Consider the following 27,303-nt stretch of genomic DNA (forward strand, 5'->3'; position numbering starts at 1 on the left):
CAAATGAAGTCCATTAGTATAAGCTAAAATATATTTACTTCATTTTGCCACAATATCCATTTATTATCAGCTTAACGTGTCCGCTGAACTCTTCTTCTGAGAGAAAAATCTTTAAAGTCTCTTTAAGTTGCAATTAAAGTTTTCTACTTTTTTCCACAAGACTGAAGTCTCCTGATAATATTATTAATTTAGCAAAATCTTAAAAGATAGGATTTATGTCAAACCAAAAAGCATGGTTAGCTTACTTTACAAAATGATGGCATAGATGAAAAGAAAATGTAAAACATTAAAAGTTTAAAATTTAGTAGACCCCTGCAAATTTTCTAAAATATTTTTTCACTATCTTTTGTGATAAACTTATTTCTAAATTACTTATTTTGCATTTGGCTCCTTTTAAATACATCCAAGCTGACTTTTCTTCATTCATCAGAAAAGCACCGTCTTATTCCACATTTCTAAGATAAATCTGCCTACCAGTATCTAGTTTTAAAATTATATTATTTTTTAAAGTAAGTTTTACTGTGATAACATATGAAGATAAACACAAATCCCTAAAAATACTAAAGTTAGAGCTGAATCTTTTTTTGGGGGGGTGGGTTGCATGATTCTTTCTTTTGAACATTATCAAATTGATAATGATCAGAGAAGTATTTCCACAAACTTCAAATTAAAACACTGACTTGAGAATACTCTTGGTATTTTAAAATTCTACAGGTTAACTTTGGGCAGGTTCAAACACACCATGGCATCCTGAGCAGAAGAGTTTTCCGCAGGCAGGGCAGATCTATTAAAAAACATGACCTGTGACAAAAATCAGTGTGCTAATCTCAAACCAAACAACAGTATCAAAAGCATAAAACAGAGATAACCTAAGATAAAATGTCCTCAAACTAACTCAGACTAGTTTGACAGGTTAAGAAGGAGGGGGTAAGAGTGGGGATGTTGCTGATTCTTTCTGTTTTAACCCAGGATGACTGGAACACCCAAGTACCCAAATAAATTAATACCATGAGAAAAAGATTACACTGTGAAGTTTGGAGTGGGAAACAAAAGACAAGCAAGAGTAAAATGTCCCAAATTCAACTAACCAATTTCACTGTTGTTTTATTTGATAAGGCACTAAAGTTTAAAATATAAATTCCTCTGTTTCGAATATGCTGTCTAATAAAGCCCAAAGGGGAATAAAACCAACCAACATAATGAGACTTGCTTTTAACGCCATCACAACTGGAAAGCTTGCTCTATTTGTCTTGTCAGCTTTAATAAAAGGCATCTCCTCTGGCAGGATGGCTTCTCTTTCTCTTTTCCTAATAGCGGTAAGTGGCATGTCAAAGAAGAAATAGCTTCCCATCCCACACCCACCTTCAGGAGACTTTTTAAACCAAACTTTGAAGGATGTCTCCACTTGGCCCAAGCGATTCAATCAGGACTTGGGCTACCTGGGTGTGACTATCTTTCCTGAGGTAGCGGGGTGGGGGTGGGGGGCACTCTATTCCCGTTCGGCAACCGGTGTACGGCTCGTAGGGAAATCTGCTCATCTTCAACTGAGAGAACATTACTTCAAGCGGGGGAATCCCTCCTATGCCAGCATAACAAAGGAAGGCGGGAGGCCGGCGGAGAGGGCCACCGGGAGGTAGGAAAAACTAGAGGCGCCCACCAGCCCCCTCTCCCCAAGCGCGCTGGGTGCGCAGCAACCAAACTCTTCCCTTGGCCTCAGCGTTTCTTCTCCCAACTTCCACGCCAGCCCAGGGAAAAACCTGGGATTTTAGGTATAATCGATGCTATTTCCCTTCTCCTCGGCGGGCACCGAGACCAGCCCACAGCTGGAAGCTGGAAGCTGGAAGCTGGCCTCGGTCCCAGAAAGGCAGAGCAATATGGGCCCAGCGGGGCCGACTGCTGCCGGGGAGAAAGTAGGGCTTGGACCTGCTCTGGATCGGGAGGGGTCCGCCCGGCACTCTGGACAACCCCACCCCTACCCCTCTTCCAGGGTCCGTGAACAAGCCAGGGTCCAGCAGGAGCGCTAGGGCGGCCCCGGGCGCCCGTCTCTAGGTTCCCGCGTACTCGGCTGGCTTCGGAAGCGCCCGAAAAACGTTTCCAGGTAACCGCGCGTTTTCCTCCGGCTGCACACTGCCAGGCTTCGGACGAAGGGCTCCCACCTCCCGGTTCGGCCAACTCCAGCAGCTAGCTCCGCAAGCATGACGTAACCCGGCATTAGATCAAACTTTCTGGCACCTTGAGCCCACCGGGAGGTGGAGGAGGTGGGAGAAGCCTCTCTACTGCCAAGAGAGCCGGGACCAGACTGACTTAGTGGTCGGATGATTTCCTCGTAGTTAAGGAGGAAAATATAAACCTAAAGCTTCCGCTTCCCAGCCCCCCACACTTCCCCCAGCCAGTGCGCTTTCTGAGCGCACCGGGGAAAAGGGAAGGAAAAAATTTAAAAAGAAAACAAACAAACAAAAAAACACTTTGGGGATGTTTAGCGGGTTCCCTCCACAGTCCCTGCGCAGCCACGCTCCAAGAGGGAGCTCCTGGCGGCTTGCACCCGGGGCTCCCCGTGCCCAAGCCCCGCGCCTGGCTCGGGATGCTGGCCAGCCTGCCCGGGTGGGAAGCGAAGTCTCCACTCCCGGGCTCCCGCCTTTTCCGAGTCTCCCCGGGCTTCGCAGAAGCATCGGGTCTGGGCAGCCCCGGGGACGCCCAGGGGCGCTCAGGCTCCCTGCCGCACCTCAACAATGAGAGGCACGAAGTGAGCGTTTCCCGCGGGCGCCTCGAAAGCCATCCGCGCCCGAGCGACGCAGACTCTGAGAGTGCGCGCCGCTGTCGGCCGATGCGCGCGGATCTCCGGCGCCGCCGCTCCTTCCGCAGGGCCCCGAGGCCCGGGTAGCCCCGGCTCTCCGCCCCCCATTGCCTTACCTGGGGTTGCTGCTGTTCCAGTAGACGGCGTAGCGGTCGGCGACGGCCTTGGAGCCAGGGTCCTGGCTGAACACACACGTCCAGAGCACAAGAAACATCAGCGTCAACATCTCCACGTGCAACATCACGCCTGGCCAGCGGCGGAGCCGCCGACGCGCCACTCCGGGGAGAGATCAGGGATCCGGAGGGAGGGAGGGAGGGAGGAAGAAGGGGCGAGAGAGAGCGGGAGCCAAATAAATATGAATAAATAAAAATGAAGAGGGGCGAGAAAAGAAAGAGGCGCACACCAAGCTGAGGAGGGGGAGGAGAGACAGAAATAAAGGTGGAGGAGTGGGGGGAATAAAGGCAAACTCGCACCCCCACTGGAGGGCTCAGGAGAAAAAAAGGAATCACAAGATGGAGAGAAGCGTGCGTGTGTGTGTGTGGTGGCGGCGGCGAGGGCGGGGGAAGGGGTGCCAAGCTGTGTCTCGGGCGGCGGCGGCAGGCCGGTCACCCCGGGAGAAGGAGGTGCGCGCCGGGCCGGGCGGCGGCAGCGCGGGTTGGGGCAGGCGGCGGCGCACGCTGCACAGTCACCGGGAGTTGCGCGCCACGGCCGCGGGGAGACATACACCGGCCCGCCGGGCCCGGCTCAGCGTCGGCGCCGCGGGGTGCGCACGGCTCCGCCGCCGCCCAGGGCCCTCGCACTGCGCCCCGCTTCGCTCCAAGTTACTTTGGCGGCCTGTAGGAAACTGCAGGAAGAGGGCTCCGTGTGGATGGGGGGGCTTCCCGCCTGTGGTCCTGGGAGTCTGAGGACCCCCTTCCCCCGCCTCCTCTGTGCTTTAACCCGGTAACCCCTGGAAATCTCGGAGGAGTCTCGTAGGTGCTACGGGTTCGGGGCGGTGCGCCGAGAAGGGTGGAGATCTGGAGCTAGAAACCCAGCCCCGCCGGCGTCCTGGAACTGGTTAAGCGGCAGCTAAGCGGGCGAGGAGCGGTCTTGCCTCTCAAACCTCAAAGAAAAGTTTGGCTTTTCGCGTCTTTCGGCAGGTCCCCTGTCGGAGTCGGACTGCGACGGTGGCGGGAGGCGACACCCTGGCCGCTGCCTGAGTCTCGGGGATTTCTCGCGCGTGCTTTTCTTGGCCGGGAGTCGGTGCACCAGAGTGAATGGAGAGCAGAGGTCTGAACCAGCCAGCCAGGCGGAGCTGGGATGCCGAAACCTGCAGGACGATGCCAATCCAACTGTTCAGCTGGAGAGCGGGAGGGGAAACAATCACTTTCAAATGAATCCCTCCAACTCCTGGATGGGCTGATGTCAGTCTCCGATCGCCTTCCGGGAGCAAGAATGAGCCCCCAGACGCGGTGCCAAGAGCCCTGGGTGAGCTCTCAGAAGTGTCCCTGCGACTCCGACTGGTCCGACCCCAAGCCCGGCAACTTGTAGAGAGGCATCAATCAGTTTGAAATGCGAAAGGAGAAAAAAAAAAAAAAAGAAAGAAAGAGCGCACGAGAGCGTGTGGCACCTCCCCGATGACTACATCAGAAAACCTTCCCGATCCTCCCGCAGCTGCTCCTCTTTCCCTCCTTGGGCACAGCAGCAACAAGAGGTGAAAACCACCGACAGAATCCCAAAACCTTTACCAGGCGGGAAAATAAACTTGAGTGCAGCAGCAGCACGAGCAGCCCAGGAGGGATTGAAACGACTGGCGAGAAGTGGAAAGGGGTAAAAGTCAGTTTTGCAAAAGAGAAAAAAAAGAGAGAGAGAAAAAATGCTTTATGGGAAAAATTTCCTCGGGCACGCCCCCTCGTTAATGACCTGCGTGTAAAGCCGACAGCAGCGGCAACAGCAGCAGCAGCAGCAGCAGCAGCAGCAGCAGCAGCAGCAGCAGCGCCGCCGCCGCAGCCGTACCGGAGCGCGAGGCCGCGCGCGTGAACGTGGACGTGGGCGGCGCGGGGGTGGGGTGGGCGTGGAGCGCAGGGCGCGGGGTCGGCGGGCGGCGCGAGCGCCGGTGTGAGCTCCGGACCGAGAGGGGGAGGCGCCGCCAGCCCGAGCCTAGCCAGCGCTGCTGCTGCCGCCGCGGCCCGGGTCATGTGGGCTGCTTTTTTTTTTTTTTTTCCTCGCAGTTTACTTGGAAAGGGGTGGGGGGTGGCTGGAGCAGCCAGTCAGGGAAAGGCCTGCTGTTTGCTTACAGATCGGGTTTTTTTTTCCTCTTTACTCCAACCGGATTGGTCTGCTCCACGAGAAAGAGGCGTTTTCCTAATCTCCTCCCTTCCCCACGCCTCCTAACCCCCCTCCCGGGCCCCACCTTCCAGAAACCTGACTAATTGAATTACTGGGAGTGCTGAGGCGCCCTCTCCTCCGCCCGAACCCGGCAGCCGCGTGTAACCCTTTGGATGCTGAATTCCGTCTGGCCGGAGGAATGATTTGACATCTTTTTAGCTGAGGGTAGGGTCTTTCAGTTACAAAGGAACCGGTTCCCACCCTGTAGCCGGAGAGCCGAAATCTGTCTCCGGGGCCCCTCAAGTGACACGCAGTCCCAGCAGCCGGCTGGCAGGCAACGACAGTGACTACGTGTTTTTGGAAATCTCTGTCCTGTTCTTCACAAGGCGCATTGCCCGGCGCCGGGATATCTGAAAACCTGAGCATCTCTCATGTGCCTTTCAACTCCCCTCTTCCTACCAGGGATTTAAAGGTTCATGAGCAGGAAGCAAGACTTTTCTTTAAAGTGATGCTTTGAAAACACATTTTTTTTTAGATCGAGAAAATCACAGGGTAAAGTGATTACAATTCAGTGCGAATCTTCGGCAGGGAGGAAATGAATGCGGCAGGGGAGCCCACCCGAAATACCGTACACCTTTTCTATTTCAACTCCGAGGTTGGTTCACTGCCCACTCCCCAAAGGATAAATGCTTTGAACGAACCCGGTGGGGGAAGAAATGGAGGTCAGGGAAGGAATTCCTTTTTTATTGGAAAAGGCCTTGCGTTCCCGGGTTTCTAGAGCAGGTTGCAGTGCCTCGGGCCCTCGGCCGCCACCGTCGCGCGATCACCTGACAGCGAGGCGGTCCTCGCGCCTCGGGACGTGTGCCGGTGTCCTCCAGCGCCCGGGAAGCTAGCCAGGCGCCCGGCGCTGCGGGGCTACACACTCTCGAGACTCGCCCTCGTGGGGCTCCGCGGGCTGGGGCCTGAGTGGTATTAGTCTCTCTAACTCTCTAGGGAATTTGCTGCGTCAGCAAGAAGGGCTAATCCCAAGAAAGAAAACAGCGTACTTTTGCTCCCAAACCTGCCTGTTCTTCCCTTTACTTATTAGCCCCATAAAATCAAAGATCACGTTCTTCCTCCTGCGCTTTCCAGTCCTCGAGCTCTAGATTTCCAGGCGCTTCGGAGCTGTTTGGCAGCGTCCAGACGCCCTCCAGTGGTTGGCCTGCAGTCCGCACCCAGCGGGGCTATTACCTGTAGTTCAGCCGGGATTGAGTTTGATGGAGAATCTGGGGTTATGAACAATACCGATTTGAGAGGAAAGGAACAGTCCATATCGGCATGGGATTACCTGGATGTCACGGGCTCTTGCCTAGAAGTTGAGTACTTTCTCAATTACAGAAATTTTTCCTATCTGCAGAGACCTGAAATTGTCCTAGAAAAGTAACTCTTCTGTTTTGTGAGTAGATACAAATTGCAATCTGTGTAATTATAGATTGCACTACAGGCCACCCTAACAAACCAAACACCTTCCTAAATTAAGAAATGTAAATTCAGAATATTAATACAAATTCTTCTCTACCATCTGTATATTTCACAAAATTCCAACAGTGAGAAGTCGGAAAACTTAAGCTAGAGAACTGAAGGATAAGCTTTAATTTTTTTTTTTAACATTTGTAGCAAGTATTACTATCAAACTCCACTCATTGGGCCAGAGACCCTTGCGATGTTAGCGAAAAACTTGCCCCTCATGTAGCACACTACCTACACTTGTGAGTTCATCGGCCAGTGGCCTCAACTCCAAGCTCTAACAATGTGCAGTAAGCTTTAATTTTTTAAATCAAATTTTCACTTAAAGCGTTATCTGATTCCCCCCCCCCCAGTTTTGCTGATGTTCAAGTTCTTGGTCTATTTTAGGGTGCAGTTTTTTTTTTCTGTTGTAGGAAGGATGCATTTCTTCCCTCAGTCTTTCTGATGGTAGCTCTAATAGGTGCTCCTACGACAGACAGTTTTGCAGGAAATGTTCTGGACCCTTTTAAGGGACATATGTATCTTTAGGAAGATGAGAATTCATGACTCCTATCTTGGGGAAAATGCTGATTCTCATCGGAGAGACTTTTTAGTCAGGGAAATATCAGGTATCAGGGAGTTAGCAAGCTGGCTTCCTGTGGCATCAAAGCCAAAAGGAGTGAAGAAAAAGAAATCATATCCACTGATTTCCTATTTAAAACACATACTGTAAGCAAATGTGAAAAATCAATATATCAAAAGAATATGGATGTTCTGATATTTTAAATATTTCCAATTTGTTTTAAAGTCTGGATAGTCGCATTTTAAGCAGAAAAAGAAAATCATACATGATGGTTTTCCTTAAAATGATTCAGGGAGCTGGAATAAAACACATTGGAATTTGCAACTGTTCAGAACATAATTCAAATGTCTAGGAGAAATAATTCGTAAACTTAAATCAAATGCCTCCTTCTGGGATTATATACCTAAGTAATTATTGATATTGGAGTAACTAAGCAGCAATATGACAGATACACACTTAGATAAAGTTTGAAGAGAGGTATTATTAAATATATGTACCATTAGATAATGTGGCTTTGTCTCCTCAGGAAAATATTGAAGTGATTTGAATTTACACAAATCAGCATTATAGAAAATAATTATGATTAGCCCAGTGTCACAGAGGCAATGACTCTAAAGTTGGCCATTTAAAGGATAAGTAGCATTTTGCGAAGTTCAGAAGGAGGTTCCAGTATGTCAGAGAGAAAACAGCAAGAAGCTAAATCATGGAGGAATAAAGGTGCAGGGAGTGTTCAAATGCTTTGAGTTCAACAACATGAAAGAGGGTTGTAGGGAGCTGAGACCTGAAAAGTTGGTTGGAAATGGACTGTAAAAGGGCTTGGCTATATTCTAAATATATTTGGATTTAAAGCTACCGGTAACCGAGTGCACTGGTGGTTTTAAAACAAATGACACTGAAAAAATGACACTGAAGCAATGCTTCAAATTAAAATACAGATAGGGATTTATCTTTCTAGTTATTTGTTTATGTATTATTTTTTGGCCTTGAACTATCTAGGTGGGTGTTCTAACCTTGCCTATGAGTTAGAATCACCTTGAGAGCTTTTTAAAAAAGAACGTGCCAAGGCCCCACTCCCTGTTTTAGGTTAGGGGCCGGGATTTTGGATCTGTAATTTTTAAAAGCTCTCCAGGGAATTCTAATTAGCATAGAGAATAGAGAATCACTGATCTAGGTAATTTCTTTTTACCTTAATGAGTTCAATATTTCAGGGAAAAAAAAAAAAAAAGTAACTTCTGTACTTAGGAGAAATGTCCCAGCTATCCATGAAGGCAGGAATGTTAATACTTCCAAGAACTGAATTTCATGATCCTCTCTATTAAAATGAAGTGATACTATAAAAATAATTTTCACATAGCACAAAACAGAATACCATCTCCAAGACGTGGTTGCAGTGCAAAGCTTACTTTTAAATATGGGTTAGTCTTCCTTTTTAGACTAGTCTGGACTTCCTTTTTGTATTAGCTGCCTCCAGATAGAAGTGGAGATCTATTGAGTCAAGTGTCCAGATAAATAAATGAAACAAGCTGGTGTATCAAACCCCACAGTCCACAGACTAAGCAACTCTCGTCTAATATAGCAGTTATACCCAGAAGAAATAATAAAGGAAATAAACTCAGGATCAAAGATTAAAAAAATGATAATTAGATGAAAAAACTTTCTAACAGGTGACTAACATAATGGTACTTAAGCTAACTCCGCTATCTATCTTCCCAGAACTTTAGAATTCATTCCAAAGGCCTAAGAACCCAGGTTCTATCACCAAACTGTCACCCAGCTATCCTGTGCACAGACTATTTGAAGTTACTTAATGAAGCCTCCTCTCTTCTTTACCCCCTTTTATAAGAGCTTTCTCAGAATCTTTAGGAATAACTCTTCACTAGCTTTTCTTTCCTTACAGACCTTAGGAAATGCTCCTTTTCTATTTCTGATCTAGTTGCCTCTCCTGGGTGCAGCCTAAAAGAGGGAGGAAAAAAAACCTCTACTAAATAGAGTACCATGTCTTTACCTTCAGCTTGTGACCTTCAAATTCCATCATGAATTTTCCACTTTTCCTCATTCTCTCTTTAATTTTCTGGCACTTCCTGGAGTTTGCTTCCCAGCATGCCTTCTCTTGAAGTCTGTGCATAAGTAGAAGCAGTTTTACAAGTTGCTGAAATATCCTTAAAGAGGCATTTTTAGAATTTCTTACTTATGAATTGCCTATGTGTTGTTTTGCTCATTTCAAAATATAGTTTAAATAAGACCTACATAGCAAACTTTTTAAACAGACAGAATTTTGAGCAGTCATTTTGATAAACAGCTAAACCAAATAATTAGGCACACATGTAAATATGTGTTATGTTTCTGTGTATTACAAATGTGTATGTGCTTACATCTAATTTCAAAAGAAGCAAACAAGAACTGGTTGATTCAATTTCCACATCACTTTTCATTAGCTAGACTTCAGTATATATACCATAGAGCTATGTGGCCAACATTCAACCATAAAGCTGATATTGGTAGGTGATATTATTCCCATGAAAAATGTTTGTCTTGTCTTTTACTATTTGAACATGTATGTACTTTTACAGCTCTGTATTTCCCCTCTTCAAATTTTTAAATAAAAATTACCAAATAAAATCTACCTGCATTTTAAAAATCTAATCAATCAACTAAGTATACTATCCTAAAATGGTCTTTGTGAATTATTAAATAACATTACACTCCTTGCTTAAAGGAATACAGATTACCATGAATGCACATTACAAAATAAACAAATAAATAATAAAAATTTGTATTTATGTTTTATTACAATGGCAACATAGATATCTGCAGCATACCTTTATTTAAATAAAAAGAATATATGTAGACTTTTCAGAAATAAAGTTAACCTGTACTTTTTTCTCAAATATATATAAACTAATAATTAGGATACTTTTCTCCCACCAGCTACAACTACCATCATCCAAAAAGCATGTAAATTTGTGTGCTTTTGCATTTTTTACTTGTTTAGAGACACCCCCCCAAGGGGGCTAGAACATCTTTTTAAAAATTTAATTGATGCCATTATGTACATACACATGTAGCATATTTATGAGCATATATACAGACAGAGAAAGAACTTTTTTGTTGTTGTTGTTGTGGCCTCTCCCGTTGCGGAGCACAGGCTCCGGACGCGCAGGCTCAGCGGCCATGGCTCACGGGCCCAGCCGCTCCGCGGCATGTGGGATCTTCCCAGACCGGGGCACGAACCCGTATCCCCTGCATCGGCAGGCGAACTCTCAACCACTGCGCCACCAGGGAAGCCCAAGAACTTATTTTTCAATCAATATTCACCCAAGATTTTCATCAACTTCTGTGAGAATTCTATTTAAAGACGAGCAGAGGATAACCCTTAGTCAGTGAGCATGATTTCATGAAATAGGAAATGCTGTTTCTAAGCCCCTTTTTAGCATTGGCTTTACTTTTTCTCCCCAGATCTAAACTGGCTAAGCAAAATAGAATTACGGCAAACTAAGAAACTCTTTCCTCAAATTATGTGCATATTTTTTACATAAAAGTCTCAGGGGATATTTTGGAGTGTGGATTTTTTTTTTTTTGTAGTCACCTAAATAATTGTCTCAAATTTTTTCCCATTTTTCTTGGCCATGGTAGAGATGGTTTTTAAAGTATATTATTTATTTTTTAGGAAAATTGTCCTCTTACTGCAGATTTATAACTCTAGTCTGAGACTTCCAAATACCTTATGCCAACATTGTAAATTTTATTGTGATGTCATAAAGTTACAGTTAGGGTATAATTTTTTAAAGGCATTTCATTTTGTAGTTTGGAATAATAGTTATAAAGCTGGTCTCTATAGAAACCACTGCAACTTGTGATTTTAGAACATCAGATAATAATGCAGAGGATTATTGGCCAAAACTTTTTTTTTTTTTTGATTTTTAAAGAATTTATTCTGTTAAGAAATATAACAGGGGATGATGGCCACAGACATATTACAATTGCGGGCCCGGGGCAAATAGTAGAGAAAAAGCCTCCTTTTTTTTTAATCGCAATTAATCAAAGACTCTACTCCCAGTCCCTGAAATGAAATATAGTCCCTTTCAGGGTTGATGTTGAGTTTCCAGACCTTTAAGCACTATTAACAGCCAGCTTTCATTATTTCTAGGTGAATTCAGCAATACTCCATTCTTGTTAGAAATTGTGAAAGATGTTTCTGTGAAAGCTGTTAAAACCACAGTCAAGAAATCTGATAAATTCTGCTAATTGGTCACTTCCATTATTCTGTTTCTCATCTCAATCTAGCTATCATTTGTTTGTAAGATACACCCATAAACAAGAAACATTAAGACAGAAATACAGAGGCACTGTCCTCAAACTCTCTGAGGGCTAGCAGTCTTCATGAAACTTCATGTGGGAGTAGAAGGCGTCTTGATCTGGGAAGGTTTTTCCACAGATGTAACAGGAACGGTGCCATGCTACTTGTGTGAGCGTCGGATATGGCTGTCGTGCGCAGCATGGGACGCAAAAGATTTGGCACAGTACTTACATTTGAAGGGCTTCTCCCCAGAGTGCTTCCTGATATGTGTGCGGAGTATACTAGAGGCAGTGAACGTCTTGGTACAATACACACAGTGGTAGAGTCTGTCTCCAGAGTGGACTCTCATGTGTTTGTTTAGGTTGGAAGATTGAGGGAAACATTTCCCATACACAGAACACTTGTGAGGCCGATGCTTCTCATGAACGTGAAGGATACGGATCCGGAGCCGTTCTCACTCCTCAAAGGATCGTTGCATAAAGAACAGGGAAATTTCCTGTCACCCTTGTCCACACATGGGGTGTACTTGAGATGCTTGTCTCTGTAATATTTGTAGGTAAATACTTTTCCACATCTTTCACACGTGTACCCTTCTGCAGACTCTTCCGAGGGCCCAGATGCCTGGTTCCACTGCTTTATGACCTGCAGGCTCACGGGAATGTCCACAAACTTCTCATAGCAATCTCCATACCACGCAAGGAGCTCTGGGTTCTGGGAGATCTCCCTGCAGCTTTCATAAAAGATCTGCCCTTGACATTGTACGGCAACTAAGTTGCGCTCCATGGGGAAACGAACACGGTTGACATAGGACATCCAGTTCCCTGCACCTCCTTTTCCATCAGTAAAGTGGCTCAAATGACCATCTTCAAAGAGGTCCCACATCAGGGAATTATCCCCGTACGTCCTGACTTAGCTGGTGTTGACCACTTTACCCTGAAAGGGCCCGAACCTGACTCCTTTGTTTGTGACAGGGCTACTGAAGAACACACCAAAATGTGCCACTTCACTGAATTTCGTCCGTCCGAGGCAGAGACCTTCTGGTAGCTGAAGGGAGTTGTTATCCAGAGCCTGAGGCAGAGAATCAGACCCAGAGCTGTCTATGGGGACCAGGAGGCCCGAAATTGCCTGGTGCAGGTGGGCGGAGTTCTGACGGCTGGGGATGACCCCATATAGAACTAAGTGCAGGTCTTCCTGGGTGAAGTGGTAATGGTGAGATGCCTTCCCCTCTTGGTTCACGAGTTTGGGGCCGTCCTCAGAGCGCTCTCTTTGAGAGCGCAGCAGCCGAGCGCTCCAAAACTTAAAATGAGAAATATGTTACTGAAATGACTCTTTCTAAACTCAAGTCTGGAAGGAAAATGTGCCGTTAAAATGATTACCTTTTAATCAGAGATTATCACTCTCATTTTCCATTAGTCTACCTTTTTGGGGGCATATGATGTATACTAAATTAAATAGGGTTTATTGGTTCATCTAGATTCTGAATTACCCTCCATTCCTATGCATTAGGAGAGTGCTTTTCTTAGCCCTTTTCCTTGAAATTCATCAGGATCTTTTATGTGGACTAGCTAGTATTCTGCACACTTCCAATGCTTAATAAATATTACAATATAATATTAGCATAATAATAAATCATCTTAAAGTATTACATGGGCTATTAAGTGAGACCCTATTCAGTTTGAGCCAAGACATCAAAAAGTTTTGTTTTCTCTATATGCATACAAAGTAATTTTAAAACTCCCTTTCCATGAAATGTCCTTGCATCCATAAGATGTCTACATATTACAGAGTGAAGTGGTGAAGTGTGTATCTTCCAGTTACGTATTTCATTGGTTCAATTTATTCCAGGGCCTGAATTTGCCATTTTAATAAGAGGAAATTTAAAATTGGGCAGACAAAAATGGAAATAGCACCATTTGTCAAGTAAATGCCCTTTTCCCAATGGCAATTCTGAACTCTTTATAAAGGATTTCCAGGCCAGCAGCTAGGTAGTGTTCCTTGCCACTAAGAAGTCCCGCTTTGTCTGTGATTGGTTATATCACACACACCTAGACTAACAGCCACTGAAAACATGAGGATTTTCTTTATAGTTACAGAAACAAGAATGAAGTAAAAAATATTCTGTTAATAAAATCTCATCCTAACTGGTTGCTGTGAGGGAGGTCCTAGTTTGAAACTGCCAACAAAGCTAAAAATAAAGACATTTCCCCTTCCAAAAGTATTGTTCAAACACTATACATTTTATCTACCAATATGTGACTCAAATAGGATAAAAATGATTCAGAATCTGTGATAGATAGCACAATGGCCAAAATTTTTTCTCCCGTACGGTTTAACTTTGCAGTTAGCCCCTCGCATCAATAGAGAGTCTATTTTTTCACCCCTTGAATCTGAGCTGACCTTGGACATCCTTTGGCTGAAAGGCTGTTGAGCCAATTCTGAGCCACACCTCAAGAGGCATTCAAGTTTCCACTCTTTCTCTAGGAACCCTGCCCAATGGCCATATGGACAAGTCAAAGCTAGCCTTCTGGTTGATGAGAGGCACGTAGCTCAGTCACCCCCATTGTCCCAGGCAATCCCCAGATGCAGAGTTAACCAGCTGACTGGCAGCGACCAGCAGATACATGAGAAATTTCCAGCTGAGACTAGAAGAGCTTCACAGCTGAGCCCAGCCTAAACTGCCCACCCAAAGAATCCTGTCCTCAATAAATGGTCCTTGTTTTGAACAACTAAATTTTGGGGTGGTTTGTTATATAGCAATACACAACAGATTCATCCATTTCTTAAATTATCGGAAATAAAATTTTGGATATTATTCACCTCAAATTAATGTTATTCTTTCATAACTTTGATTTCCATTACTGAGTTATTTGGTGCTAAATCTGTAATTGGGGAACTTCCCTGGTGGCACAGGGGTTAAGAATCCGCCTGCCAATGCAGGGGACACGGGTTCGAGCCCTGGTCTGGGGAGATCCCACATGACACGGAGCAACTAAGCCCACGCACCACAACTACTGAGCCTGTGCTCTAGAGTCCGTGATCCACAACTACTGAAGCCGCACGCCACAACTACTGAAGCCTGTGCGCCTAGAGCCCATGCTCCACAACAAGAGAAGCCACGGCAATGAGAAACCCATGCACCACAACTAAGAGTAGCCCCTGCTCGCCACAACTAGAGAAAGCCCACACGCAGCAATGAAGACCCAAAGCAGCCAAAAATAAATAAATTTATTTATTTAAAAAAAAAACTGAAACTTTAAAATAAATAAGTAAATAAATCTGTAATTGGTGACATGGTTTTCTGAATATTTCTAATAGGAGTGTTTGTTTCTGCTACTTCATAAATTTCATAGGGAGTCTTTTTTCTTCAATAAAAACTTTACATGGAACCCTAAATGAACACAATTAACATTCAGGCCCTTCTGATCCTCTTAGCATAATGTCATTTGCTTAGAATAGCAAGCCTGAAGAGATGATTTATCCAGAGGCGATTCTTCTTCTAAAGTGGCGTCCAGCCAGAAAAAAATGAAAAGGTAAAATCAAAGGAAGCTATGTTTAGCTTCATCTCAAATCTCCACATCACTCACTACATTGATTTAACGTCATGGCACCTCCATCTTTCAGCAGGAGGATCTGGCACAGACAGAAACTGTAGTGACCCTGTAAGGGTCATCTTGCTGTCAGCCTCAAATTACAACATCTCTGCTCTTGTCTGACAGCCATGGCAGGACTGGGGATGTACAGCCCTCTTTCCATAGGTGGAATAGATGGGTTTTCAAGGAAGTGAGATATAAAGTGAAATGTCATATATCAAGTCTTCTCTGCCTATAATTTAAAGTTCTAAAATGGGAGAAAGTTTGGTCAAGTTCCTTATACGCAATCCCCCTAAGTCTGTTTATTAACCTGAGTTTCTAATCTGTGCCACGTAGGGTGGAGTCTAATCCAGACTCAAAGTTGTCAGCATTCATCTCACTTTCTTCCTCTGCAGCAACTGAACCACTGACCACACTTTCTTCTCGAGACTTTCTTACTCGTTGATGTTCGTTACTCCACATTTTCAGAGTTCTCGTCTTTTGTCTCCAACTAATTTCTTCTGCCTGCTTGACTATGACTCACAGCCCGGTGCCAGGCACATAGTGAACACAATACATATTTGTGGTATGAATGCCCAGCCCTTAAATATAGGTGTTTTTCTTTAGCCCTCTTTTCTTTCTTTGCTGACATGATCTTTAACAATCACATTCATATTCATAGCTCTAATTATATTTTCTTTGTGGATCGGGATAAAGACCCCCATCAGTTCCCAAAATGAGAACTTCTCGCTAACAGACTTGATAAAGCAGTGGACTCAGTATTCCGTCAAGGGATGTCACACTTCATTTCTCGATTTCTCATTTCTATATCAAGTTGCCTCCGAACCAATCTCAGCCACCCACTCTTACCTCCATCCGATATTTACTGCATTCTGCAGCTGGAGTGATCTGTTCCAGAGGGAACCGTCACGCTCTACCAGTTAATGGCTTCCCATACCTGTCAAAATAAAGATAAAATTCTTAACATGGCTACCAACCCCTGCATGAGCTGATCCTTGCCTTCCTCTCTGACCTCACCTTACAGGACCCTCCCCACACTCACTAACTCCAGCCACAATGACTTCCTCTCATGTCCTCAAAGAAGCCATGCATCTCCCTGTGTCCAGGTGCCCCCTCTGCCCGAAACATTTAGAGTCCCACCTGTTTGACTCATTCATCCTTCAAGTCTCAGCTCAGATGCCATTTTCTAGGGGAAGTCTCTTCTGACTCCATAGAATAGAGTAGGACTCCTCTAACCACATGGCACTGAGTTCCCTTCATACTATCAACACTGGTCCCCTGATTGAAACTGTATAAGTGTGTGGCATTTCCTCCATTTCCCCTTCTAGTTCAGTTCCTCCCCATCACCTCTCCAGAGCTTAGCACTGTACACAGCACACAGTAGACACTCTATTAATATATATTCAGTGAGGGAGGGAAAATAGTGTACTAGTACTTTACGCTGTGTTTTCCCTTGTGTTTTCTGTGAGGAACCAGATCTCAGGGCTATACAAAACTTTCTCCCTCAGAAAGTTTAACCAGAGAAGTTCTGCACAATGAATCCCAGCAGAGATGTACAAAAACAGCCTTAAGGAAGTACTTGCAACCTAGAGCCAGACCTAAAGGAGGGTCTCTCCATTTCTAAAGAAGGAAGGTGGCAACCTCAAAGGGAGCCAGTCAACTATGGAGCAAAGAAAATGAAAGGAACTGAGGCAAATGCAGTTCTAATTCCTGAAGTAGTAGTCCCAGGAAAGGGTGCCTGGTCAGCTTGACAGGTAAATCCAAATTGTAAACATCTCCACCCAAGAGTCTCGGCATAATACCTGAAACATTTAACTCATCTAATGTCCTCCTTTGTTGTGAGGCCTCCAAACATTTGCACACCCTCCCCACCCCCCGCACCCTCCCCTGCGAGTAGCTTGCCATTCATTTATTTTTTCATTCATTCATAAATTTATTGAGCATCTAATATGTGCTATGCCTTGAGGATATAGTAGTAAGTAAGACAGAGCTGGTCCTGCCCTCACAGAGTATTACAGTCTATCAAGTGACAGACAAGAAAGCAATTTACCATAAAAGTGTTGGGTCCTAAAGCGTAATAATGCTGCCTGCCTGCCTTAAATCCTTTCTTCAGAGAATCTCTCCTTCTCTCATCCGGTGACGCTATCCATTGCCATGACATAGCACACTACCATACCACCGCACCCTTATCACCACAGGGTCAATCAGGCTGGTCAGGGCCTCACTGAGATTTGTGAATGAAGCCAGGATTGAGAGGGCCTCTCTTCTCTGGGGATTTTGAGTTATGTGGATATAGGTTTGGGGCTGCCAGCAACCATCTTGCCTATGCTGGGGAGAGAGCCTCCAGATCTAACAAATTAAAATACAGTACACAATTATTTGTTCAATCAACAAACACTTATTGAGCACCTACTCTGTGTCCAGTACTTTTCTAAGAGCTGAGAATTCATCAGTGAACCAAACAGATTAAAATCCCTGCCCTATGGTGTTTCCTTCCTAGTGGAGAGAGAAATTAACAAATAAGACTAACAGATAAAACATATGGTACACTGAAGAGTGATACATGCCAAGTTAGGGGGGTAAGGGAGCAGCCACATGAATACAGGGAAAAGCAATCCAGGCAGAAGGAATAGCAAGCACAGGGGTCTGAGTGGGGAAAGTGTCCAGAGTATTGGGGGATGCCACCCTGGCTGGGGAGAGTTGAATGAAGGGACCAGCAGAAGGAGATAAAGTCCTAGGAGGTAATAGGGGCCAGATCTTCCAGGCATCACAGGTCTTTGTAAAGACTGCGACTTTTACTTCCACGGTGACTCTTACTTTGAGTGAGATGGGAAGAGTAAAGGGTTTAGAGCTGAGGGTCAGACTGACGTTTCAGAGGCTCAATCTGGATATTCTGAGAATCCAGGGCAGAGCAGAGAAGCTGGGAGACCAGAAGGAGGACTTATGTTAAGGACAAAGTCTGTTCTTGGTTAGTTGCTACTATCATTAATTACATTATATTCACATTAGGTAAGTTGTACATGTCAGGATTTCAGAATTACTATACACTTTTATGTTTTTTATTAATTTTTTTCTTTCCTTGGTACCATTTGACATTGAAGCCCAACGACGTTCAGTTTGCGGTTAAGGAAATGGTAATGGAGATACTTACATATCAATAAACGATCCCTATCCCAGGATTTCAGTTTCGGAAGCATTATTATATGAGGGGAGAGTTTAAACGTCATCACCCTTGTTCCTTGATACGACAAGTCAAAAAGCAACCCCTCTACAGCCAGAGGGCAAAATAGTTGCTGGTTCCCGTGTAGATGAATTATGGCTTAAGGAGTAATAAAAATTTTGAATTACTAAACAACTTACATTGAAAGAAATAAGAAGAGAGGAAAGATGCATGAGCTTAGGGAAAGGATTTTATAATGTACCCCAGTCGACTCAATGATAAATGTACATAATTAATCATAGATGCCATTTTTGCAAGTGATATTTTTAAATGATAGAGGCAATTATCTGTACAATTACATATGCACAGCAATGCATTATTTTCTGCTTTCAACAGGCAACCTACCCTACAGAATAGGTAAGGAAGAGACTTACCTAATTTAGCATCCTAATTTTAACCTCTATCTCAAGAGGACATTTTTTGGTAATTAGAGGAGGTTCAGAAAAGGAATGTAAAATGGTGACTTCTTGGTTCACCTACTATCCTGGTGAAACTATTTAATCACTATGGTTTAAAGCCATAAAATATAAGTTACATTCTTTTTTTTTAAAGAAACATAAAATAATTTTCTAAATAAACATTTAGAATGTTTTCCAATAAACATTCTGGAAATAAATTATAAAACTTGTGAAAATGAAAGAATATTTGCGACTCTTTTTTGTTGTTGGGGAATGCTTTTTTATTTTTTTCTTTTTCTTTTTTTTAAATTCACATCTTTATTGGAGTATAATTGCTTTACAATATTGTGTTAGTTTCTGCTCTATAACAAAGTGAAGCAGCTATATGTATACATACATCCCCATATCCCCTCCCTCTTGCGTCTCCTCCCACCCTCCCTATCCCACCCCTCTAGGTGGTCACAAAGCACTAAGCTGATCTTCCTGTGCTATACAGTTGCTTCCCACTAGCTATCTATTTTACATTTGGTAGTGTATATATGTCAATGCTACTCTCTCACTTCATCCCAGCTTACCCTTCCCCCCCCAGCCTCCATCTCCTCAAATCCATTCTCTACATCTGTGTCTTGATTCTGGTCCTGACCCTAGGTTCATCAGAACCATTTTGTTTTTAGATTCCATATATATGTGTTAGCATATGGTATTTGTTTTCCTCTTTCTGACTTACTTCACTCTGTATGACAGACTCTAGGTCCATCCACCTCACTACAAATAACTCAATTTCGTTTCTTTTTATGGCTGAGTAATATTCCATTGTATATATGTGCCACATCTTCTTTATCCATTTATCTGTCGATGGACACTTCGGTTGCTTCCATGTCCTGGCTATTGTAAAGAGCGCTGCAATGAACATTGTGGTACATGTCTCTTTTTGAATTATGGTTTTCTCAGGGTATATGCCCAGTAGTGGGATTGCTGGGTCATATGGTAGTTATATTTTTAGTTTTTTAAGGAACCTCCATACTGTTCTCCATAGTGGCTGTATTAATTTACATTCTCACCAACAGTGTAAGAGGGTTCCCTTTTCTCCACACCCTCTCCAGCATTTATTGCTTGTAGATTTTTTGGTGATGGCCATTCTGACGAGTGTGAGGTGATACCCCACTGTCATTTTGATTTGCAATTCTCTAATGATTAGTGATGTTGAGCATCCTTTCATGTGTTTGTTGGCAATCTGTATATCTTCTTTGGAGAAATGTCTATTTAGGTCTTCTGCGCATCTTTGGATTGGGTTGGTTTTTTTTTTTTTTGATATTGTGCTGCATGAGCTGCTTGTATATTTTGGAGATTAATCCTTTGTCAGTTGCTTCATTTGCAAATATTTTCTCCCATTCTGAGGGTTGTCTTTTCATCTTGTTTATGGTTTCCTTTGCTGTGCAAAAGCTTTTAAGTTTCATTAGGTTCTATTTGTTTATTTTTGTTTTTATTTCCATTTCTCTAGGAGGTAGGTCAAAAAGGATCTTGCTGTGATTTATGTCATAGAGTGTTCTGCCTATGTTTCCTCTAAGAGTTTTATAGTGTCTGGCCTTACATTTAGGTCTTTAATACATTTTGAGTTTATTTTTGTGTATGGTGTTAGGAAGTGTTCTAATTTCATTGTTTTACATGTAGCTGTGCAGTTTTCCCAGCACCACTTATTGAAGAGGCTATCTTTTCTCCATTGTATATTCTTGCCTCCTTTATCAAACATAAGGTGACCATATGTGTATGGGTTTACCTCTGGGCTTCCTATCCTGTTCCATTGATCTATATTTCTGTTTTTGTGCCAGTACCATACTGTCTTGATTACTGTAGCTTTGTAGTATAGTCTGAAGTCCAGGAGCATGATTCCTCCAGCTCTGTTTTTCTTTCTCAAGATTGCTTTGGCTATTCAGGGTCTTTTGTGTTTCCATACAAGTTGTGAAATTTTTTGTTCTAGTTCTGTGAAAAATGCCATTGGCAGTTTGACAGGGATTGCATTGAATCTGTAGGTTGCTTTGGGTAGTATAGTCATTTTCACAATGTTGATTCTTCCAATCCAAGAACATGGTATATCTCTCCATCTGTTTGTATCATCTTTAATTTCTTTCATCAGTGTCTTATAGTTTTCTGCATACAGGTCTTTTGTCTCCTTAGGTAGGTTTATTCCTAGGTATTTTATTCTGTTTGTTGCAATGGTAAACGGAAGTGTTTCCTTAATTTCTCTTTCAGATTTTACATCATTAGTGCATAGGAATGCAAGAGATTCCTGTGCATTTATTTTGTATCCTGCTACTTTACCAAATTCATTGATTAGTTCTAGTAGCTTTCTGGTAGCATTTTTAGGATTCTCTATGTATAGTATCATGTCCTCTGCAAACAGTGACAGTTTTACTTCTCCTTTTCCGGTTTGGATTCCTTTTAATTCTTTTTCTTCTCTGATTGCATGGCTAAAACTTCCAAAACTATGTTGAATAATAGTGGTGGCTACTTCCTACTAAATTATTCTTTCTATTAAAATGAGAAAGAAAAATTCAGCAACTCCAGTAGGCAATGGCCTTTTTTTTTTTTAACTTGATAGAATGAATACATCCGCTCTGTGCTATTTCTTTATCCTGATGGTCTTATCTTACAAAGGCAGTAAGCTGTGGTGAAGGGTTCAGTCTGGAATCAGACCAAACATAGCTTCAAATCTGGTTCAGCAATTTACTATGATTCTAACCCTGAGCAACTTACTTAACATTGCTAAGCTTCAATTGCTTTGTAAAAGTGAGTCTAATCATATCAATCTCATAAAATATGCTGTGAGTAGTACAGGAGATAATGTTTATCAAGTATCTGGTCTAATGTCAGGGATTCAACACATGTTCAATACTGTAGGTAGTATTAATGTTAAGTCCTCCCCCTCAAGTTCTTTAACATCTTACCCGACTAAAATAACTCGTAATGTCAACTATCATTCACTCATTCTACCAATGTGTATTGAGTGCTGTGCATACTTACAAGATATCAGTGTATAAATAAATGAGTCATTTTGGATGTAAGTAAAGAAAGGATGGATTATTCAGGCTAGCAATTTTGATCTCTAACTCAGATTGTCTATAACTGTGTTGTCCATATGACAGCTACACACGTGGTTCTTGAGCACTTGAAATGTGACAATTTTAAATTGAGATATACTGAATATGTAAAATATACTCCAGATTTTGAAAACTCATGTTTTAAAAAAAGACTGCAAAAAAAAAAAGACTGCGAAGTATCTCTTTACGATTTTTTTGATATTGATCACATGTTGAAATGATAATATTTTGTATGTACTAGGTTACATAAAATATATTATTTAAATGAATTTTTTCTGTTTCTTTTTACTTTTTTAGATATATGGCTATGGGGAAATTTTAAATTTTGTTGCTCACATTTGTGGCTACAATTATGTTTCTATTGGGCGGCACTTATCTAAATATTTAAATACAGTAAGAAAGGAGGAAAGATTGGAAAGGAGGGTGGGAAGGGGGAAGGAAGGAACATAAAAAGAATCTTCAAGATCTAAAAGATATAAGCCTTAAAAGATCACATAGTGGCACAGTCATTTCTCCACATAACACCAATGACAAAAATATCTGGGAGACTGAGATACTGTACTTATAGCACAATGCCAGTTACTTGGCAAATGCCAGCTTGTAATACTTATTTGTTTCATGATCACCTCTCATATTTTAGGCACCATACTAGTTGCTACAGTTACAATGATGAACAAAACAATCCCGTCTATCCAGGAGTACTCAGTCTAATGAGAATTACAAACAAGAAAAAATTTTGCAAACTTTTTTGTTTTGTATTTTATATTGTTCTCATGGACATAAAAGATACAATGTTCTAATTTTCTTTCAGAGTTTGTACATACTTCTCCACATCTGACCCTTATTAGCATAATTTCTGTTTTGTTCTTGTGAAAATTAAGAGCAAAGGGATATCGAAAGTCATTTTTAGTTCCTCTGGCAAAAATTTCATTGACTAATATACTGCAAAGTTGTTCAGTAACAAAAATCAATTTAGAAGCACTCAGCTGGCATATATTTCTATATCATACATATCATTCTCACGCAAAATCATTCCTGAATCCTCCTACAATATTTCAGGCTGCCTATGTAGTCATGCTTGTATATACGTGTATGCAAACCATTTGCATTCAAATATGCAGAGCAAACCCTTCATTTTGGAGCAATCACAGCTCTCACCCACCCCCTTCCACCACCACCTCCCCCCCACCAAGCTCTAAGAGGAAGGAGCCCGCAGCTCTGGCAGCTCCTGGCCTTTTGTCGTGCTGATTAGAACTGAGCTGAGCTGCAGGATTTACATCTTAAAGGAAACCAAGCCCTGGCCCCAGAAACCGATCGATCCCTGAAGGAGGAGGAGAGAAAAGGAAAAGCTTACAGGAGCCAGAGTTGGGAAGCTGAGTTTGGGGGAGTGTGTGTGTGTGTGGGGAGAGAGAGAGAGAGAGAGAGAGAGAGAGAGAGAGAGAGAGAGAGAGAGAGAGAGAGAGAGAGAGAGAGAGAGAGAGAGAGAGAGAGAGAGGGAGAAAGGAAACACAGAACAGTTACCATGGCGAGCCGTGCAAGATATTGAGATTTGAGATGAAACTGAAATACTGAGCTATTGATAAGGGATGAGATTCTGAGAGAGAAGAGAAATGAAGGCAGAATGAGCAGAGGCAAGAAGATCCCAAGACTTGCTGAGGGTTATATAATCCTTTGGTGATTTTCTGAGAGGCTGCAATGAGGATTTAAAATGCTTTTCATTAATTCTTGCCTATCCAACTGGTGTTTCTACCTGCTTTGTAACCATTGACGCTGGTGAGAGCAGCTGGGTTAAATTAATTAAACAACGAGGCTGAGGCTGTTAGACTGAAGGGGCTCTAATGCTGTGCCAGCCTGTAGGCAAACCTAAATCTAAGCTTGTAAATGCCTCCAGGTTAGGAATGAAAATGCTAAGGACAGCCAATCACAAACAGCCTACTTGGCTTTAAACCACAGCCAGTCAAATAATTTCCTTTCTTTGCTTCCACACTTTCTCTATATAAGTCTTTCCTGAGCTCCTGTGGTCCAGTGTTCCCACCACTTCTGGTTTGGTGCTGCCTGATGCAAATCAGTTTTTGCTCAAACTTAAAATTTTTATTCTGCCTCGGTTTATCTTTTAACAGTTCAAAGCAGCCCAGCTCTCTCTGGGTTCCTGGTGCTACTTCAGTAATTCAGTCTGGAAAGTGAAGGTTGTCCCAAGCCCTGTGCAGCACAGTGGCAACTATGGCAGTCTCTATCACCCTCACCCAGAAGATGCTCCAGAAATACGGGCTGAATGAAAAAATCTCTGGGGTCTGAAGGGAGATTCGATGTTGGTATCTCCAAACACAGACTAGGTATGCGGCAACTGACTGAATAAACGCATCTGTATGGTTGGAGAAAGTGACAAGTACCGCTCCAAGCACGACCCTTCAACCTTCATGTTTGTGATGCCAAGAGCTAGAACAGACCTGGTTTAGTGGTTTTATTCAGCTGTTTTGTTTGTTTTGTTTTGTTTTTTGATATTCAATTGTCCTTGACAAGAAATACACATTCTCAGTTTAAATACACAGGTCAATTTACTGCCTCTCCCACCTCCTCCTGCCCCAGGTTCCCTAGTTGCAGGGCCATCCCACTGTCTCTTCAGCACAGGGCAATCCTGGGGGAAGGGAAGACCAGGGTATGTTGCCTAGAAACCTGAGAGAAACCATAGAGTTCCAGGCGAGGTGCACAATAGAATCATCAAAATCTTGTTTAGGCCCAATCCAGAATAATTAAAATTGAATTCCTGGGCCTCTGTAATTTTTTCAAGTCCCTGGGTCATTCTGACACTTCGTTAAGAGAAGAGAAGCACTCTCCCCTTCATCCTGACCAAGTTCAAGTCTGAGTCTTCACTTCCGACATCATAATACCGTAGGGTACAGTGAAGGCCTCCAGGCCTCTACAATTTAGTCAATAGCCCAGGTGTGAATCTGAAGGGAGATTCCTTACTCTATCCCTAACTATTGAGACCTGATGCCTTGGCTGGCTGGGCCGGTCCCGGGTCATGCTGGCATCTTGGAAAAATTACTAACAGCTCCTCTTTCTCTTTTAAAGGAGCTCAGGTTTGGATGGTAATTTTATGGTCCCTCTACACATATCAAACAGGGAAAACCTAGCCTACCGTAGTATTTACCTGGGATTCCTTCCAGCAACAATGTTAATGTTCTTTCACTCTCTTCCTTCCTCAGATGTCTTTCTTTCCAGTCCTTTCTTCTTTCTCTTTCATCAGATAAGGCTTAAACACTCCAAACAGTCCATTCCCTCACTCTCCCCCCACCCGACATCCCTGAGAGTTTTCCTCTTCATCTCCACATGTGGAGAGCTCAGGAGGAGGCTGCAGCTTAAAGATTTTATCTTGTTTGTCCTGTTTGAGAGCCAGGAGAGAGGGAAGTAGCCTGAAGCTCTGTGGAGCCAGACCACCCCTGGCTTTTCTCCAGGAAAACTAGAGATATGGATAACTTGGATAAGTAGCAATATGGTCTATCAAGCACAACATTCAAAAGGAAATCACTGCAACTGATGAGGGAATCAGATATTGCCACCAAAGTGTGGACCTCAGACTACTACAGATAGAAAACGGAAACCATGGGATTTCCGGATTCACCCAAATCAGACTTCCCAAAAAGGAATGCGAAGGCCAGAAACTAGCATCTGCATCTTTCTGCATCTGGCTTAGGCTCTAAACTTAGTATCCTAATTCCTGTATCTCATACTTCTTATGCTTTGGTACTGGGTTTGCTTTTTGCTCCACCTTTGCCTTGTACCCTGATTGCAGTGCATTGTAATTCCCTCCACCCCCTATCTTGGGCTGACTCTCGCCTCATGGAGCTCTTCCTGGATTCCGTTTCTAATTCTGGTGATTCCCCAGGAACACAGGCCAGGACTAGGAACTATCACTTGGGGCAAAGATGATATACAGGCCATGTCAATGGCAGAGAGTCTCGGACATTGTCATGAATGTCATTGATTTTTCTTCATGTTTACTACCTGGCCTGCTCTCTTCTCACCAGAATTCAGAAGATTTCTCTGCAGAGCTAATACTAGACAGCAGACTGGATCCCCTGAATCTGTTCTCACATTAAAGCGTGATTCTTTTCATGACCCTCCCCTTGCATTCAGTCAGGCTCTCTGTGTTCATCATATTCCCTACCACCGTCCTAAGCTGCCTCAGCTCTGCATCTGACTTTGATATGAGTTGTTAAATTAGTGTATGAACCAATTTTTGGATCATAAACTAACTACTGACATTTCCAGTTACAGAACTTAATTGTCCCATAAGGAGCAGCAGTTGCAAATTCAAATGACCACAAGGCGGGGAAGACAAGGTAACTGAATGAAGCAGGCTGGGTGGCAACTAGAGAAAGCTGGCAGGCACCTGCCCTGGATAAAGCGTCTAGCTGCTGTCCTTTCTCAGTGAACTGTTGCCATGAAGGAATGCTGGCCCCAAATGCTAGATCTTTCCAATTTTCCAGAAAAAAAAAAAGGTATCTAGATTCTTATGAACAGTCTACTATTTTTTAGAATATTGATGACTAATTTTAAAACACTTAAATTTCATCCTGGATAAACAAAACTCATCTGTGAGTAGCATCTGGTTTTCTGGTTACCAGTGTGCAATGGCTTTTCTAGTGTATGCTCAGACAAATTTCTACATCATTTTAAACATGATTTTAATATGGAAAAATCACCTGAGGCAACCCAACATCAAGGGATGTGAAATGCTAAAGGATATCCTGGAAATCTACAGATGCTGGTGTTTATGCATAAAAATGACAGCAGCAACAACAGAAATTCCTATTAAGTGACAAATAGCCACTTAAGAAAATCTTTGAACGAAAGGAGATTTTAAACCTTCTGTAAGAGGTCCACTGTGCGTTTTGTGCCTGAACACTTCATTTTTCATAAACAAAAAGCGTCTCATTGTCCATTTTAAAACATCTTTGTCAGCGAAGATATTGAGGAGGTAGTTAGAGGGGAAAATAAAAACACTATAAAAGTTAGCAGTGAAATCAGTTAATCTCTTATCCCTTATGACAGTTTACATTTTGAGTGACAACTAAGGTTATCTACTTTGCAAATACTGTAGCTTTATTCTTGAGCAAGGTGATAGGAAAACACATTATTTTCCTCTATTACTGGACATTATCTTTTTAAAACAATCAGAATGTAATGCTTTAATACTTCAACACATGCAATACTTTGAAATGCAAAGTATTTCAACATGGGATGACAAAAATGGTCAACTGACGAAAATGCTAGAGCAGGGTTTCTCAACTTCAGTATACATAACTGACATTTTGAGTCTGATAATCTTTTGATTTGGGGGGGGTGTCCTGTGCACTGTGGGCTGTTTAGCAGCACCTCTGACCTCTATCTACGAGATGCCAACAGTACCCTCCCCAGCTTGTAACAACCAAAAAGTATTTCCAGATATTGCCAAATGTCTGCTGGGGGCCACATTTGCCCCCGATTAAGAACCATTGCTCTAGAGGAAATGTTGTACCTCACAACTT

At 43.0% G+C, this 27,303-nt stretch overlaps 1 protein-coding gene, 1 non-coding gene and 1 pseudogene across 3 annotated transcripts in view; all 3 read right to left on the reverse strand.

Moving 5' to 3' along the window:
• The window catches only part of EFNA5 (ephrin A5), a 280,955-nt gene extending 276,302 nt beyond the window's left edge, over nucleotides 1-4,653 (reverse strand). For both annotated transcript variants that reach the window (XM_060143366.1, XM_060143365.1), the window contains exon 1: nucleotides 2,911-4,653. In XM_060143366.1, coding sequence (XP_059999349.1) covers nucleotides 2,911-3,035 — 125 coding nt within the window. In that variant the 5' untranslated portion in view covers nucleotides 3,036-4,653. The remainder of the gene's footprint in view (nucleotides 1-2,910) is intronic.
• Nucleotides 4,654-6,749: 2,096 nt separating this feature from the next.
• Nucleotides 6,750-6,899, reverse strand: LOC132518928 (small nucleolar RNA SNORA62/SNORA6 family). The gene has a single exon (XR_009540042.1). It is a non-coding gene; the product is annotated as a small nucleolar RNA SNORA62/SNORA6 family (small nucleolar RNA).
• Nucleotides 6,900-11,537: 4,638 nt separating this feature from the next.
• Nucleotides 11,538-27,303, reverse strand: part of LOC132518353 (PR domain zinc finger protein 14-like) — a 50,150-nt pseudogene continuing 34,384 nt past the window's right edge.

Source organism: Lagenorhynchus albirostris, chromosome 3 (assembly GCF_949774975.1).
Source record: "Lagenorhynchus albirostris chromosome 3, mLagAlb1.1, whole genome shotgun sequence".
Classification (NCBI taxonomy): domain Eukaryota; kingdom Metazoa; phylum Chordata; class Mammalia; order Artiodactyla; family Delphinidae; genus Lagenorhynchus; species Lagenorhynchus albirostris.